We start from the raw sequence: 19256 nt of genomic DNA on the forward strand, positions 1-19256 counted from the left end.
GTAAAGGGAATGGTTTTTTTTATACAGGATCTTAGCCAAGCACTCTAAGAGAGCATTTTGGATACAATGTGGTGTTACTAAGCAGGTGTGGAAAACTGGTGTTTGTCCCTGTGTTAGATCTATATGTAAGGCTCTTGAACTCTGAGTCTTAGCTCATCCCTGAACCTGAGGCATAGTAACAATAGAAAAAGGCATAAATCCAGGGAGTTGAGAATGGCTGACTCACAGGAGTGTCTCCAAGTACATGAACCATAGATCAGGAGGGCAGATCCCAGGTACTCTGTACTGAGGGTGGTGCTGATAAGTGAGTATGAACAGGTACTGCAGCTCCGAGCACCAGGGAAACTGGATCTGAGGAAACTTTGCTACCATAACCTCACCAAGTTTTTCTAACGGTTTGAGTTTTTAAAATATGCTTTAAAATTGTCATAAGAAGTTCTACTACATTTCCGGTTCTGTATTTTCAAGAGAGGCGTAAGAGAGAGAAGAACTCCTTTTAAATATATGGCCATAAAGTTGCTATCATACGTTTGATAATAAAAGATCAGAGGAGTAGGTCAAGTCAGTTGAATTATGCAGTGTTTAGAAGACTTCATTTGCTGCCAAAATGCCCATAGGCAGTGGGAGTTAAATAAGTAGTTTTAGCAGAGCACTTGTTGAACCTTCCTTAAAAAGAAAATAAATATTTCAGAGTATTTAAAGTACTCAAAGTGGTAATTTTCTATCAGGCTTTGCTGTGTGCGTAGTTGGTTTTGATTGGAAACATTTGTATTAATCATAACACTTGGATCAAAACTGTGTAAGTGCTTTTTTTTTCTCTTGCTACATGAAACAGGAGAAATCCATGCTTTTGTAAAGGCTTCTCTGCTATTTAATTGATACATTGATACTTTTCCCCCAGTTTTTGTTGATAGACTTTTCTCTGGTAGAAGAGGCAAAATTAAATATAAGTGAAACTATTCATGCTAATTACAAAGTCTGTGATATTTGGTAGCATCAGTCAGGTAGGCAACATAGTTTGGTTTTTCAGAAGTGGCTGCAGAAATTTCTAATGGTATTAAAACTTTGGTGGGAGCTGGGTGCCTAATACACATGGATAGATTTTCAAGTTGTTAAAATAAATACTTATGTGCAAGCTTTTTGAAATAGGAAGTCTAATTCCTAATTCAGGCTCTCATAATTCCTACAACAAAAACTTGTTGCAAGGGATGATAAGTAAATTCTTCAAGAACTTAACAAGATTTTCTTCTGTGTTCTGTCACGAGAGATGTTGTGCAATATGCTGCAGGGACCTGATGGGCTGAAGAGGAGCCACATACAAATTAGGGATCAGGTTCATTCACTGGCACAGAAAGCCCATATGCATTCTTATAAACACTTCTTAGCTTGTCAGTTAGTCACATTTCAAAGGACTTGATGACTGAGGCATTAGAAAAAATGGCGTGGAAAAGAGCTGTCAGATGTTCCCTGTTCCAGCCCTGTCTACTGATGTCTCTTTACAGTGTAAAAAGGGAGTGTTTCACAAAAAAAAAAGAAGAGCTTTCTATACATTGAATACGTAGTACATAGTCAATATTTACCTGCTGGTATTACACAGCTCTCTCAGGTCTTTTATTCAGATGTAGTTTAGGACTTCAAGTGCAGCTTTGTGTAGTTAGTACTTTCTGGTTTCCAGTATAGCATTTCAAATTATGATTTGGCTTGTCTTTTTAAGTAGATGAAAATGAGTAACAGTTGAAATAATATTTAGAAAGCTTTCACTGTTCTATATGTCTTCAAGCAACTGTTCTCTAAATATATTTTTGTTTTAGTCATATTTTTTCTTTTACTTTATGGTTGGGCAACCTTGAGCTAAAAGTTCAGGCCTGTGTTCTCTTGCCTTTAATGTAATTTAAGCATGCACCCTGATACTTCACTCCTGGTAGGGCTGCTTAGGTGGTCTGGGTGTGCCTGTTTCAGTTGCTGATTGTTTTTTCTAGTATTATACCATAAACACATTAAAAAACATCTGGAAGATAGGGGAGTGGTAAAGCCCCTCTTTAAAAAAAGAAAAAGGGAAAATATGGTAGTCATCAATAAAAGTTCTTTTGAGTCTTTGGTTCTTCTACAGATTACAAGAAGACACGTTCCTCCAAAAGGTTTTTGAAATACAGGCTTTAGGGTAGGGGCTGTTGCCCATCCCTACCCTTGTCATAAACGGGAGGAGACTGGATACCCCATTGGTCAATGCTAATTACAGTAAGCTCCTCCTCTGTCTTGACAGACCTTTTGTGGAGCAGGGGTGTGGCTGTCTGGCTTCAGGAAGGTAATATATAAAATCTCACTGCCAGGTTAGACACTGCACTGGAGGAATAGCTCCAGGGCTTAGACCTCTCACCCTGAGACCTTTCAGTAGCCGTAAGTCACAGAGAAGGAAGTGTGCCTCATGCTGCAGGGGTACAAATTTGGTTCAAGTAATTTGACAAATGTCCTTTATAAAAATGCAAACATTACCTGTAGGTATTTTTTGTGCTCGTACTTGATTTTATTGTCAGATAGGATTCTTGCGTGGACCACAGTCTTTGCCAGGGTTGCAGAAAGCTTAAGTCAGAGGTAAAATACCAAGTTCACAATCATCAAGAGAATGTGAAATTATTTAATCAGATTTCTCTTCTCTTTCCAGGAAAAGCATGTGTGCAGAGTTTGGTGGCAGAATATTTGGTGGCAGGTATGTGGGCAGTCTGTGGCAAATACATCTGAAGAAAGCGTGACCAGCTAAAGAGTTGGCTGAAATTGTGTATGGAGACAAAGAAGTGCTGGGAAGCCCAGGAAAAGAACTAATTGGAAGAATATTGCTAGACATAGAAGAATTGGAACACTTAACTTCTGCAACAGACAGTGACTAAGAATAAATACATTGGTAAAAACATCAGCAGTGAAAAGGCAGACTGTGTTTTTTCATTATCTTTTGGATTTTATTACTTAAGAGACATTTTCATCATCCCATTTAATTCATCTTGAATTTCTCTGTACATAAAACTCTAACTGGACAATTGCATTTTAATACTGTTTAGTAACACTTGTGAATGTTAAATCGTTTGCCAAGATGAGTGCTGAGGGATATCAATACAGAGCTTTATATGACTACAAAAAAGAGCGAGAAGAAGATATTGACTTGCACTTAGGAGATATATTAACTGTGAATAAAGGTACCTTACTAGCACTTGGATTCAGTGAAGGGGAAGAAGCAAAACCTGAGGAAATTGGTTGGTTGAATGGCTTTAATGAAACCACAGGGGAGAGGGGGGATTTCCCAGGAACTTATGTAGAGTACATTGGAAGAAAGAAAATATCTCCCCCCACTCCAAAGCCTCGTCCTCCTCGGCCTCTTCCAGTAGCACCATGTCCTGCAAAAGCTGAATCAGAGAGTGAGCAACAAGGTCAGTATTCAGAAGGTGCATGGTTTCAGGTATTTCTGTTTCACAGTCTTGTCTGAGTGTACTTTCATGTATATAGCACCTGCTGGTCAGCTTTTTTTAGTGTACAGCTCATTTCAGTCAATTAAGGATTGTTTCTACATTGTGATGTTTAGCTCACACACTTTGTAGTTTTGTGTGGTTTGTTTCAGGCACAGGGACAAGTGACTTACTGTGAGGTACATCTCACAGGTTGGAAAGTATGTTTCTAATTCTTCACTGTAAAAACTTAAGTGGAAAATGAGCCAGTTAACATTTCTTTTAGGTTTCTAAGAAACTGATGGAAGTGTTTCCTTTTGTGGTTCGTCAAACTCACTATTGAGAAAGTTCTCTGTGTGTCCAATACTATGCGTTCTAGTATGTTCTTACTACAAATCTCTTGCTAGCAGCAAAAGATATATTCTGGTCATGGGGGGTTACCTGTGGCATTAAAGGTAAAAATGAATATTTTAAAATTAACAATGAAATTACAATAAAGAGAAATTCAGATTTATAATTTTGGGGGTATGGCATGCAGTAGATAAAGCCAGCCGTATATGAAAAAAGGTTAAACAGAGGAAATACCTTCCTAAGTTGTTTTTTAACCTCTATTTGCAACAGTATGTTGAGCACAACTCAGAATTTTATCAGAACTCTTCTGTTAAGAGAAGAAACAAGTCTTGTCTTTTCAAGTCTTGTCTTGTCTTGTAACTGGAAAAGCTTTGGGGTAAAAAAACAAAAGAAACAAAAAAACCTCTTCCTCCAGGTGGTTTTGTCTCTTTTACCTACTGACATTCAGATAGCTGGGTTTTACAGATCAATAATCTTTAGATTTTAGAATAGACATTTATAGAATAGACATTATAGCTTATTGGAGAAGTTTAGAGTGGCTTATATTTCTTCATCTTCTAATACTTCATAAATTCTCTGGGTTTCTAACTGTAGGTAATAAGAGTTGTAGCATGTGGTCATGATTTTCACAGTGACACCATAGTAATGAATAGTATCATCACACTTCCTACACAGAAAAGTTTGCAGCATCACTTGCAAATTTGTGGTGTCAGTTTATTAATTTTCATCCCTCTGTGCGTATTATAAGTTTATATTCAGCTGTGCTGATAACCAGCAAAGATAAGGGTAGAAATAGACAAAAGTGTACGTGGCAACTAAGTCAATCTGGCAGAAGCATTTCTGGGTTGGTGGGGACTTAATAAAGGGTGAATCCTCACTGGTTTATTTAGCAGTGTTCTGAAGCACTGGAGCAGGTGTTGCTAACAAGTCTGCAGTGCCTAGATGTAAGTCATTGTTAGGATGAAGTTGAGGGAAGATGAGGCTGTAGGGGATTTTAATTTATACTGTCCCTATCTCTGAAGTCCTTGAACTCTTAACTGCTAGTCATTAGAGCCTCATGTTTTCTCTTTCACTGGCATAGTTCTGGAAACGGAGTATTTCCTTTTAAAAGGAAAACTATTACATCTTTGAGCATTGCTTGTATTGGGTAATAATTTTGCTGCACGGGTGACACTGGCTCTTTTCTTAGCCCACCTGTGGAGATAGCTATCACCATCCTATGTAACTCCAGAAGAAATGTGGTTTTTTTGGATAGACACCTCAGTGCTGACAGGTCATTTTGAGCAGCAACGAATGGAAAGAAAATCCCATTTACGTGTGCGTGGTGTGGTGAAGCAACCAGCGTCCTGGCTTTGATGTTTATTGGTTTAAAAAGTAGCACTTTGTAGCTTCTTTGGTTTCTGTGCTCATGCTTACTCGATGCTTCTGTTCACAGCACCATGCTGTGAGCTGGCCACAGCACGGCGCTGGGAAATCCTGGCGTTAATCTTGCTGTTTCCAAGCCTGCCCCAGGACTGTGCTTGTAACAGACATGTATGGAAGTTTCAGCTGCTGGGAGTTACTTTGGGAAATTCTGCTGCAGATTTGGGGGAGCTTTGCTTATATGTAACCTCCTATGTAAGATTTATTGCCCTTAGACAAAGTACTATTTACATGCAATGTGTTTATTTTTTATACCATGGGACTCTGAAGAAAATGTTGTGATTTAACTGAGACTCTTCATCTCAAAGACTGCACACATAATCCTGCTGTGCTCTAAAATGCTTAAGAATCAGCTTGCAGTCCAACATTGTTTTCTTCTGATCCAAAAAAAAAAAAAAAAAAAAAAAAAAAAAAAAAAGAGTTCCCGTAGCTGCTTTTGAATTAAAGATTTTAAGCTTCATATAAGAGGCTAGACACCTCCATAATGCCCTAAGACCAGGGATTATACCCTTCTGAATAGAAATTTGAACTTCAGGCTTAATTACTGTTAAAATAAAGTATGCTTTCCTAAGATAAATTAGGAAAAGTAATTATAAGTAGTCTCTTTACAGATCTTTTTTCTGATGACAGCTAAGGCAGAGAGTGCTTTGAATCTCAGAAACAGATTTTGAAATGTTCTGAAAGAGTGTTATAAAAATGAAATGAAGGTGAAATTTTTAAGCTAGCAGAATGCTACAAAAGTTAGGGTAAAACCAGAGGTGAGGGCAGAAATATAGTTCAGATAAAGAACAATGTAGCAATATATGTTTGACTTTCAGGCAGCTTCACTATTTTTGTGTATGTTATTTGGGACAGGGAATAGCACAGTTAACATAGTCCAGCAGCCAATGTTATGGGCAGTAGGCCAAAAGATTCTTCCCAAGATGATACTTCTCTCTACACTCTTAGAGCGTATTTCAAATGAATTAATGTGTCGTGTGAAGCTTGTCTGACCAAATGCAGTCAGGTTTACATTTTCACTACTTGATGAATTGAAAGTACTGTGGATTAAAATGAAAAATTAATGGAGAACTGTAACTTAAGAATTCTTCATTTATTTGTGATCTGTATACTTTTTTATTCTGTAAAGAGTAAATTCTATATGTACTCCTGTTACACATGTGTTGAATAGGAGTATCAGAAACTTGCGATTTCTAAGAATATATATGCATAATCAAAGAAGTTCCTTTAATTTGCCGTATACCTAAGCTTATTTTTTGAAGAAAATACTTTTTAATACTTTCAATACTCTTTAATACTTAATTATTCATTCTGATGGGTTTTGTCCCTTATCTTTACTAAGCCTGATCACTTGCTTATCAATGTCCAGATTGCTTTGTATTAGATCTAATTTGCAGTATTTAAGCACAATGCTGCCAGTATTCACAATGGTGTATTACTCATACACAAATAATTATAGACATCTGAACGCCCTTTGCAGTCAATGAGGCTGGTGACATGGGCAGAGCTGCTCGTCAGACCTGTGTCTTATGCAGTCAGTCTTAGAAACAGGGAGCTTCCTAAACCTTAAAAGCCAATCTGAAAACAAAACCCCCCTTGCTGGTGATCTTAAGTTCCATTAAAACACTTAACTCTTTCCCCATATTTTTATTTTATTCATCACTTATTTTAAGTTTCTTGAACCATTAGTTAAGACAAGGATTGGCATTCCTTGGCTGAAATTTTAGGACTGTTACATTTTGCCTGTCTTCCCCTTATCTTTGTCAATAAAAATTAGATTTATTCTGATTTTCTGGGATTTTTTTAATGGCATCTGAAAGGATATGAAAAGAAAAGAGAAATAAAAACCCCAAGAAGTCTCTAGCACCTTCCAGTCTCAGGCCTGATGCAATGCCAGAGCTATGGCAAGGCAGATGTAATTCCTCTCGCTGTTGAGAGGTTCCAAGTGACCCAACATCTTGCTTTTTTTTTTTTTCCCACCAGGCAAGGGTGCCTGGCTGCTGGTGGGAGAATTGAGGTACTTGCAACAGTGGAGAGACAGCATAGGTTCATCTTTATTCTTTAGATATCTGAAGTTTATGTGAAGCAGTAAAGATTTTACAAGACAGGGGTTTTCTGTCTTGGAATGATTTTTTAATTTTTTAAATTTAAGGTACATTAGGCTGGTTCCTCTCGCTTATCTCAGTTTTCCTCAACTCTTTGCAAATGGAAAGTGCATAAGTTGAATGAAGTCCAGATACGTTTTTCAAATGTTGATTCAACTCATCTGATACGGCCATATACATTTAGAGTTGATTCATACAGTATCATTTCCCTACTTGCTTTGTGAAGGCTGATCTTAAGCAGACTTTGGAGCATAAAGCTTTGATTGATGGACTGAAGTACTTACAGATTTAACTTGGAATGCTAAATTCTCACTTTGAAATGAAGATCAGATTGCAGAAGGGCAGACCAGAACTTTATATGAATAATTTGTCTGTTTTGACGTTTTGGCACTTCCTGCAACTTCCTGTGTAACTTAAAAGGGTTGTTTATGTTGACACTTTGTACTATTTCAGCTGATTTTGAGCCTAAAAATAATCTGAAGCTCTTCCTTCTTGTGGTGAAGCTATAAAACAGATTTTTTTTTTTAAAGAAAAAGTCCAAACTTTTTTTCACTCTTCTCCTAGAACAGATACAGATCAGCAAGTTACACAAAGATAATGACACATAATATTTGGAAACTCTTTTCTTTCACCAACCAGGTTATGCAATATCTGATAGAGTTCCAAACTGACAGAGGGCATAAAACCGTTTGTGCATGGTTTAACTGAGTGTGTTGTAGGATTTATTTCTTTAATTTTGCTATAAAGCCAGTGTAGCAATCCATTTGAGAAAATTATTTCGATTTGTGTATTGAGGGACATAAGAGTGAGTGAAATGCAGTGAACCTGGAGCCTCCATTGGCAAGAAAACGGTCATCTTGTCTGATTTAGGCAAATGGAAAAAGGAGATTATGGGATGAAGTGATGAGTCACTACCTCATGACAAATACAAATGGTAAATATATTTACCATTCAAGCCAGAACCTTTGAATTCTTTCTTTTTAGAACCAGTTTGAGTGTAAGCCTTTGCCCTGCTGCAGTTGTCAGAACTTAGTTGCAGTCATGAATTTTCACATCGGTTGAGTTTGACTTGCACTGAGAAATGGGGCAAGTTCCTGCCAAAAAGCATTGCCGGCTACTTGTGATAACATTTCTAGGCAAATTTCTAGCTGCCAGATAAGTGCATGCATCTGAAAACAGAGTCCTTGCCAGCTGCTTTATCACCGATGATGGCAAAGATTTTTGCAAGCTCCACTGAAGTGAGATAGAGCAGTTTTTTCACAGCGATAATATCAGGGTTGATAATAACTAAAAAAGCCTTTGTAAGCGGCACAGGAAGCACAGGGATAGGCTGCGCAGTACGAATACACACTGGAGGTGGATAGAGGGCCTGGGCAAGTCCATGGTTGATGCGTGGCCCCACCTGCTGGTACAGGAGGAAGGAAGCAAAGGGAGGAAGGGCCTTTAAACACAGCGTCTTCCATGTCGCGTTTTAAACCTCACAGGATAAAAATTAAAGTAAGCGAGAGAGCTTTTTTAAAATAATGCTTGAATTGAATAATAGATATTCCTTTGAAAAATATATCACTTGGGGTACACAGAACCCCCTTGTAATCCTCAGAGGTGATCATAGACTGAAAAGGCTTGTGTGACTGAAATTAATTTTTTTTTCCTTGACTGTATCAATCAGATTAATCTAATATTTTTTTTAAAAAAGCCTTATTTTTACACATTTTTACATTAAGAAGGTGAAATAATAAGACATTCCTATTTAGATGCTGTAACAAATATTTTTCTGGTTTGTATCATACTGATTTTAATACGCCTTTCTATGATTACAAAGGTGGCACTATGTTGAGTGACTTTGCTTGCATTTTCTTAGCCTTCTGTTATACTGATTTAGTCTGCTAATACCTTGTGCTGACATGAAAGCTGGGGCAGATGTAAAGCATGGCAAAGGTGAATTAGGCTACACTTCTCATTGGAATCATCTTGGTCCTGTAGCTGTGATCCAGGAACATCTGAAAAAAACCTTCACTGGTTAGCAAATAGTTCTTACTTGGGCTTGCATATGATAACATCAGTTTGTGAGTTTTAGCAATACATGGTACTAAGTGTTTGCCAAGAATGGATCATTCAGCACCCTGAGCAAATAACCGTGCCCACTTAAATAGTTGTGTGATGCCATATATGCCTCCAGATTTTCTTGTGTGAAAGAACACAGGTCTGTAACTGCAGCTGGCTGTGCACTGTTTCACATCTGTGTCTTACCAAAACCACTCTCCATGATGAACATCCATGAAATCAATCTGAAGTCCAGAATACAAAGAACTTCTTTATTTTCATAGCTAAGAATGACAAAGAAAATTACACAACGTTAAAGACATGGTTATTTTAACTGGAGAAGGATATTAAGTCCTGAGAATACTTTGGTAAGAATCTAAGTGCTTGAGAGAACTTAGAGAGAATTTCTGGCTTAAAAAAAAAAAAAAAAAACCACAAAAAAAAAACAAAACCCAAAAAAAAACCAGTAGTAGCTCTGGATACTAGTTGTTAACTTTTGTTCATACCTTCAGCAAAACATATGTCTACAATGCAATTTTATTTTATGATGGTTTCATTAAGAGAAGGCACTTGTGTAGATTTTTGTTGGGGTTTTGGTTTTTACTTGTTTTCTTTTTTCCACTGTGTTGTAGAAATGCCTGCATCCTTGGACATTGCCTGAAATCTTTTCATAAAGTGTTAGCAGGTGTAACCTTTTGTACTAATGTGACTGCTTTTTGTTCAGTCTTTTATAAATGCTGTATGCCGCAGTGCACAAGAATATCACCTAAATCTTGTTCCTTATTTTCACATGTTGACCTACTTTATGAAATAGTTTGTATGTAAGACAGCATTAAGAAATTATATTTAAGCTGATGGCTTTTCAGCTAACAAGATCCTCAAGGCAGATTTTCGAAAACGCACTATTGTCCTGATCCAGGGAAAGATGTGATTGCATTTGGTTTCTACAGTTCAAAAATATCTTTTGAGACTATCTTCTACTTCAATACTACTATGTAAACCATGACATGAATGATGAAAAACATCTTTAACAGTTCAGTTAGCTGTCAGACAATTTTCTCGTATAATCCACTAGGTGAGTTTGTATATGCTCCTCATCATTTGCTATGTTAGAACATTTCCCAGAGGTCTGAGATAATTTCTTCACTTGACATTGTGGATGTTGATGGCAAGAGTAAGATCTGCCTTTGGTAGGTCTAAACATGCTGATTTCCATCCATGCTGGCAAATCACTTAGTGGCATCTGGGACAAGAAGATGCTCCAGCAGAAGGGAGACCTCTTGCAGGAATGGCAGTTACTTTGAGTCCATTTAAGACTCAACTATTGTATCTTTCTAGTAAAAGAGATGGAGTTGATTTTTCTCTGTGGGTTTTTTGCCGTTTCTTTTTTTTCTTTTTAGTGTCTGTATTTTAGAAAAACAAAGTTAACTCTGATTTCCTTGAACATTTTGATGCTTCTCTGTAAAACACATGCACACTGTTAAACTGTAAATGTAGTGGCAAAAAACCAAGTTATTCCACTCAAGAACATCAGATGGGTGTAGCTGAAGTGGCCTCTACCTTGCTTTTTCTCCTCTCTGGGGTTGTATTTGTTGGATGCAACATGTTTGAACACTCTGGTTCCATAGCCTCCTGCTCACCACCTGGAAGGGAAGGAAGCGTAGTGCAACCTGAGATCTATAGTCTGAGAGGGAATGCACCTCTGAGCTGTTTTTTGCTGCGATAGAGTTACCACAACAACCTAGCACAAGGCATGGCTGCACCAGGTTTGTTTGTCTTGTTTACAGATATAACAGTGGAATTTATTTGTTGGGGTTAGGAGAGAAAACTTCAATGCTATCACCTATTTTTCCAAGATCTCTTCATCCTGCTTGGATACCATTGGTAGATAGCAGATAACCATGGAGGACTGTTCTTGGCAGAGAAACTTTTGAATGGTACACTACAAATCAATGCTTCAAAGCATGTTATGGCTTCTCCAGCAGTCTCTCTCAATGCGAAGCCTCTTAGTTTGTGAGGTTACTTTTTTATTTCCCAGCCCTGTTCCTCAACTCTTTTTTGCTGGAGGTAGATGAAGGCACTTAAATTAAGGAATTAATGAAAGAAACCGCTAATTATACATCATGATAGATAAGGCTGCACAGCTGTATGTGGTTTCATTATCTCTATATCCAGGAACATTCCAGAAATAAGCAGTTAAGGGGGAAAAAATTCAGTCTTTTTCGTATTTGCACATGGTGTCCAACACTGTGAGCACACATTCCAGTCCTCTAGTGCTATTTTTTTATGCAAATTTGATTGCAATTTTTCATGTGCTGTGCTTGGATGGAGGGAGCAGGAAAATGTCTCTTGTGTTTTTAACCTTACCCTTGAATTGTCTCCTTGCCAAGAGACAGCTGCTTGGCACAGGTGAGGAGCAACAGAGACCGTGGCAAAACCCTCCATCATTTCCTGCTTTGCTCTTAGTTGGCTGGCACATGCATGAGAAACATCTGCCCTGATGTGTTCTGCGAAGAGCTGTGAGGTGTGATCTGTTCCTTGGCCTTTCAATCTCTGCTGGCACATGGGTCTTTTGTGAAGGCTTATTTTAGATACTTTGGAGTAAAATCTGTACAGATGTTTAAGTACAATTTAGAATATATTCTGGCCAGTCCAAAACTACACAATTGTTCTGAAGCCAGAAGAGTGTAGCTAGTCAGTAGCCTAAATAAGCAATTTTCTTAATAAAAAAAAAGATTAAGGAAGGCTTTTTTGCTCCAGTGCAAGCCAGTTCTACGCATAAAAACTTTTCTAGTCATCCTTGTAATCTGGCCTGGCCAATTGATAGAATTTTAAGGAATACATTCTAAACAGCAAGTAGCAAAAATGTCTTCTGAAATAACAGAAAATAGGACCTCTGTCCACTGAATGAGAGCTTCTTAAGGGCACAGAGTGATGAATGTTTGAATTCTCTTTGCTGTATGTATAATTAATTCCTGTTGGTTGAAAGATCAGCATGCATTCCCTGCAACTTCCATGTTTTTCTGACTGCCTCTTGGATCAAACTTAGTGTTTGCAACTCTAGTAACTTTCTGGTTGCCTGTGTAATCTGCAGTCCCCTATATGAAATAAGAGATTTTCACAAGCCCATTATTATCAGGATTTGGGGATGATATTAAGCCACTGGTTGAGCAACGTTTACTACAGAGCAACCAGCATAAAATCTCGCTTTTTAGCAAGTCGAAAGTCTCATCCATTTTTGATGTTAAAACCTTCACTGAAAAAGCTGGTGGGCTGCTGGTGCCTTCCAGAGTGATATAGGACTTTGAGTTGCATGAACAGTTTAGCAAAAAAGGGGAAGACAGTTACCAACTGTTATGCTTTTTCTCCAGATGTTTCCTCTAAGACAAATATGTAGGGTTTTATTATGATACAGTAAGAACATGCCAATTAGATGAGAATGGTTGTTTTGTTGGGGGGGTTTTGTGTGGGTTTGTTTTTTTTTTTTTTAATTCTCAATGTCTGTTTGAACTAAATAGCCAGTCAACCAAATACAGTGGTAAATTGCCTAGTAGTTTGGATGGAACATGCCCATGCTTGTTGGTGTGAGCTGCTCTCTTCTAAATAGAGTATTAAAATCCTTTTGGATGCAAACTAAAAATAAAATTATTGTAAAGCACTGATGTTCTTGAAAATACTATACATTACTGAGGTTTTTTTCTTTACTTCAAGAATTTGTTCATGCAAGAAGCCATAGGTTACTATTCTACTTTCCCTTAAATTGGTGGCAAAACCCATCTTGACTTCAGAAGGAACAGGATCAGACCTACAGTCAAGATTTAGCAGCAAGGGAAAAATCACATAGTTCTTGCTCTTAGTTCTGTTTGGCAAAATTCACAATATCTTTAGGGTTTGGAGCACAAGTCTTATCTCTTTTTGGAAGAGATTCCAGTATACCAGAATCATAGAATATGAATGTGCATGAAATATTACATGATAAACACTGGCATAAATAGTGGACTCTGACTGGCCTTTCTTAAATTTTGAATATAAGTAAGGGAAACTCTGTTGTGAGTATCTCTTCTGAGGTCCTGGGCTAATGTAGGGCATGTAATTTTGCCCTGTTATTTCTGTTTTGAGTTCCCAACTTCTAGATGAATTTAAAGCTAATTAAATTAGCCTCTAATTAGTCCAAACTGCTTCCTTTAGTACATATTTAATGTAGATTACTTGACTTTTTATCCCTTTAATACCCATTACATGGTAAGAATTGTGAATTTAGTAGCAAAATGTTTTCATTCGAGAAACTACACATATTTAATTGTATTTGGTGATGACAATATAGAAACTACTTTCACCAGGTTATTTTCTTTCAGTATATTCAGAACTCTTCACTGATACATGTTAAAAATTTGCTCTAGGGTGATAGATATTATGGCAGGGCTGATGTTTTCCTTAGGGCTGTCTGTTTGGGTAACTAATGTCGCTGTAATAGGAGTTTCTTATAATTGAGGAAGTGATATGGTGACAGTTTTATTTGTATATTCTGTTACTGTAACAAATTACTATATTTAGAATAAATACAGAGTTTTATCACCTTGATGTATGTGTGTATAGACAGTGAGCTGCACACTATAGTAGGAGAACATTAAGGTTTCAAAACTGCATCTAAATCTTGTGTTTATACATAAAAGTACAACTTCTTTCAGTGTATACCATCTGATGCTAATTTTTTTAGTGATACAGTTGTCCCACCCTTTCCCCCACTTATTCTTTCTTTGTTTTTTTCATGGTCTTCACTGAATTAAAATTGCTTCATTCAGGTTGATCAGTTCGTGGTATTAAACCACCTGTTCTTCACAGGCTTCAGTCTTCTCTCTGGAAACAGGTTTTTTCATTGATACTTGTGCTCTTTCCAATGATACGACGAATTTTTCTATGAAAAACTTCATAATGACAAGTACTAAATCATCTTTAGGACACTGTTGTGAGCAAAGGTGCTATCATAGTTCCTGTAAGGAATAAGGTAAACAAAACAGACAATTAAAAAAACAACCAGCCAAACAAACCTACTGCTTCAAGACAGTCTAAGGTTTAATCTCTTCATCATAGAAGGGCCATGTAGATTTCACTTCAAAATGTGAGCCTAGGGAGTAACTATTAAAAACTCTTAACGCATGAGAACCTTAGCAGTTGCATTTCATTGAGATAAATAAAACCAGGAACCACAAATGGATTAGGTTTGACTCTGTAAATCTTTATTTGTCCCAAGGAGTGAGTACTATATTCTCACTCCGTGTCTGGCTTCAGTTACTGTGTACTGGATGTCCAAAACAATTCCTTGCGGAACAAATCTTCCTGGCATACCTCTTCCTGCACCAGCTGGAATCCAAATATAAGCATCAAAATCAAAATAATTACTAGAATGTGAGTGCACAGATTCAACAAATATGGTAACATAATTTATCTTAGCTTACTTGTTTCATGATTTTGCAAAGCCAGAGTTTCAAATTTTCAGTACTTGGTTGTACATGTTAAATATGTCTCGCAATAGAATGTTTCAGTCACTCATGTTTTAAGCACCTCTTACTTTAAGTTTTTATGGTGCATCTCTATTAGTTTTGAGGGGGTTTTTTTGTATCATAGTCGTGATTCTCAGTACAGGAATTTTTGCAAATGGTGACATTACGTAGTAAATTACTGTTCTTCAGACTTGATTTTTGCTCTTCTAATACTAATCAATCACTTCCTTCCTTGAAAGACGCTTTTGCTCCCATCTTTATCTTGCCATGTAGTAAACTGCAACCTTACTTAATCAAGAGGTGCGGCAGTGCAATTCTATCCTAGTATGACAAAGTTCAAAGTTTTTCCTGGGTTACTCTGTTGCTAGCATCATACATGAGATTCCTCTTTCAGGAAACACTAGTTTAGAAAGTGGAAGTCAAGACATCAAGTGTGGATGATAGATGAGTAATGGGGGAGGTATGAAAAATACTCTTGACACCTGGAATAGTTATTCATTAACTTTCCAGACACACTAGAAACGTGGAAAGAGTGTTCTGCCATGGAGGAATCTGTGCTGTTTTGCAGGAGATCTCTACCAAATTGGAGAAATTGAAGGATATACTTCATATTAAGTATTCTGCTCTTACTCCATATGAAGTTTTCTGCACAAAAACCTTTTTGTTTTTGTTATTTTTCATATCTTTAGATGTTAATATAGAAATTGCAGGGTCATTTGGTTTTGAGTGTACAAACAAGACAGAGAACTCTGGAGAGCCGTGGCATTATATCTTTGAAAACTATGTATGCATAGGGCTCCTCTGAAAACCCCAGATTGCAAAAATCATTTGTAGTGGGCTAAAGAGGTATTTGACAGATTATGTGCAAGTATATACATGTGTGTTTCATTATTTGATTGCCTTAGGAGACTGGTGTTTAAGTTGGCAGATCTACTTACTAAAAGCAAAGCTCTTTGGCTGGCAGGATTACAGAATGCCTGAAGGAGAGAGTCCAAATGCTGAGAGCAAAAGAGAGGGAACGTGTAATGTGCAGAAAGCAAGGGGAAACTATAAAGCCAGCAGGAAAAAATAGACTTGAATATGGTTCCAATTTGTTCTGTTGGGCTTAAGTTGATAGCCATGCAGAAGTAGAAACATGAAATTCTCTTATTTCAGTATCAAGTTAATGTTCTGGAAAATACTGTGTTTTCTATCATGCTAAGTACTATTTGGTTACCAATTTGCAGCTTATCAGAAATCTTTAATCCATACTTACTTTCTGATTCAAATTTTACAAAAACATCACAGCTTGTTTTGGATATTTACAGAGCACTGTCAGACTGTGACATAAGTAGCCCCTATAATAGGCAATGAAACTTTGTTCTTGTCTGTATTAGCATGACTCAAAACTACTCTGTTGCCTCCCAGTGTATGTTAAATTTCTGCATTTAATTTTGTGATATGTAATTTGTAGCTATTCTGGGAAAAAAATAAAATAAACCCCCAACCCAGTCTTTATGCATGCAAGCTTAGAACAAAACTATCCTGCAACGTTTTGTAATCAGGAGACAAACAACTTGAGTATGTGTGGCTAAAGAAGTCTACACCTGTGACCTTGCACTTTCTTGATATCTTGCTCCTCAACCTCAGGCAACACAGAATAGTATTTTGACTTGGCCCTTTGTGTTGCTCACTTCTACCTGAATGCCATTATAGAATAACCAGCCACCTTGCTCTGTCTCCTAAGACTTACCTCTCAGTTTGAGAGCAAGGTTTGAAATATGGGAAGCTGACAGGTGAAAAGCAGACTGATGTACTGAAACAAGAAAAAGAGAAGCAGAAGGGCTGGCTCCCCTGAGAGATCAAGAAATATGTTATTTGAAAAAAACCCAAACCACTAAAAAAGCAAAAATAGAAGGGAATTTCCCTTTAAATGAGGCCACAGTTTAGATGATTGCTCATACTAATACATCTAAATTATTTTAGAGACTACTAGTGGCACATTTACCATGAAAGACTAGAATCCTTTGAGAGGTAATAGGTCCTGCAATAAATAGGTACCTGGTGGTAGCATAGCAGAACTTAGACCAGCTGTCTGCTGCAATTTTTGAGGAGCTTTGTTTTGGAAAATCCTCAGTAAAGTTCTCTGAAGTTGCTACATCTGAGCTATTTAGGAGACAAGTTTTTCCAGCTTCATGCAGGCAGTTCATGTGAACTGTGCTTAAAAACAAGGAGTCATATGCATTTTAGAAAACTCAGGTCAGTTTAAAGTTATTGTATTCCTCTTTTTCCCTGTTCTCAGCAGGGAACTTGTTCTTTTGGAATGATTTTCCTTCTGGAAGTCAAGTGAAATATCCTTTTTGCTTCTGGCATGGCCAACATTTAGATAGATAGACAGACAGACAGATAGATAGATTGATTGATTTGAAAAGGCAAATGAAATGAGGAAAAGGTGTTCCCAAGGGATTCCTCTGGAGCACAATAACAAAAAGACCATCAATGTAAGACTTCCTTTCTTTCCTCTCTCTCTTTCTCTTTCCCCCAGTCCCCATACCACCCCACACCCAGTAGGATAGTGGGAAAACAAGCAAGATATACCTGGCATTTTGACAGAATAGTCAACTCTCAGTCCTTGCTGGCCAGTGTGGAAGAAAGCTTACTCCAGTCAGCCAGCAGCCTTTCAGCCTCTCAATCCCCCACCCAGTTCTTAGTGAGTCATAGCTAGAAGGCCTTTTCACATGCTTGATCACATCTTGCACAAGTCAGGAATGTATTTTTACTCCTTTATTGCATCCTATAAGCAACATTCCAAGTCAATTGACTGATCATTGCTTTAAGCTCTGTATATATGTAGAAATGGAGATAAATATATAGATAGATAGTGCCACTCTATTTTCAGATAGGGATGGGTTAGAAGATGAGCTAACTTTCTTGGCAGGAGCAGGATGGTGGAAAAACTGATTTGGATGTTTTATGTGTGTGACCTCTAGAAGAGCTGTATACTAGCAGTACTTAAATATTCAAGACATTAGTTTTTCTTGTCATTCTCATCTATAACTTAGTAGTCCTCCAAGTTCAGAGATAGCATTGATCCTGTTACCCATGAATTTTCTACAAGAAAGTTGGAGAATGTCTACAGCACATTCTGCTGTGCTGGAGTAGGTCAGTGTAGGGCATCTGCTGAGTAGCAGAAGTAAGAAATGGCAGCAATGGATCAGAATGCTTCTTGCTCATCTCTTGGTCTTTGTAGAGGACCTAAAAAGACCTTCTGCCTCCTCATTTATTCCATGAAAGACTGCTTTTATTTGATTCGCTTGAGCTAACGATCATAAAGGACATGTTGTCCGTTCTTAACCAGATTTATGTTTATTCTAGTTTTGCCCTTCTGTAGCTTACACCTTCCAAGATCACTTAAAAATATTTCTTTCGGTTATTTCATCCTATTCTGCTCAGTCTCACTCTTCTATAATACACCACTGGTTTTCAAGAGAGAGACATTTTTCTTTGTTTTAGACCACAAGACACTCTAACCTGTAAGGTTACAAAAGGATTTCTTGGATTTAAAGTGTTTGGGTTTTCTTAGAGGGGCTTTGTCTCCTGTTTTCTGTCTCTTTCCAAATGAATGCTCCCACTGCAGATTGAAATCATGTTCCACACCTTTTTACCCTGACTTCACTTAATTTTTGGCTTGCAGATGGTGATGTAAAAACAGCTAGTTTTTCATGAGCACCATCTTTGTTGTCATTGTCAATTTTCATATACACTTCCTATAACAGGTTTTACACTATATGAATTTCATAACACAGTGTGATAGTCAGTACACAAATGAAGGTCTTTTGCCAATTAGAGTTAGTTAACCAGTTGGAACCCTGACAGCTTTGTAAAGGTTCATGAAATTCATTCATCTGCCTAAGTGCTAAGGTCTGAATTAAAGCTACCTCAGAAGAAGAGTGTGAACAAACAATGATTTATGAAAGAGAGATCTTTAGGTTCATGCATTAAGCACATGTACTTGATATTGCATGACATCCTTTTTGTTTAGGATCTTGGTAGTATGAAATATATTGGAATAAGAAAATAACACTGATATTGCTATGCAGAGAAATATCCACAGGAGTATGATATGGGTCCAAAAATCTTATTACATATAGACTTAGAGTTTTCTTCTTCATCTGAAGGTAAAGAAGATGGTGGGATTACCTCTCTATAGATTCAGTCCAGGATTTTCCTAATAATGTTTTTTCTGTATCTATGTCAGATCACCTGATGGTTTAATGGCTGTAAGGATTAACCCAGTTTTACTTTCTTATAAGACTGCCTTTCAACATTGCTGTAGTCTGTTGCTACAGCTACGGCTCTAAGTTTTTCATTTTTTTTTTTTTTTTTTTTTTTTTTTTTTAGGGGGGGGGAAAAGTTGTTTT

The 19256-nt window shown here is 37.3% G+C and overlaps 1 protein-coding gene across 2 annotated transcripts in view; it reads left to right on the forward strand.

Moving 5' to 3' along the window:
• PIK3R1 (phosphoinositide-3-kinase regulatory subunit 1) overlaps positions 1 to 19256 on the forward strand; it is a 60041-nt gene that overhangs the window by 2004 nt on the left and 38781 nt on the right. For both annotated transcript variants that reach the window (XM_041414572.1, XM_041414571.1), the window contains one exon: positions 2663 to 3419. In XM_041414572.1, the coding sequence (XP_041270506.1) occupies positions 3086 to 3419 (334 nt within the window). In that variant the 5' untranslated portion in view covers positions 2663 to 3085. The remainder of the gene's footprint in view (positions 1 to 2662; positions 3420 to 19256) is intronic.

This window comes from Onychostruthus taczanowskii, unplaced genomic scaffold (assembly GCF_017590055.1).
Source record: "Onychostruthus taczanowskii isolate IOZ18803 unplaced genomic scaffold, ASM1759005v1 scaffold46, whole genome shotgun sequence".
NCBI classification, from domain to species: domain Eukaryota; kingdom Metazoa; phylum Chordata; class Aves; order Passeriformes; family Passeridae; genus Onychostruthus; species Onychostruthus taczanowskii.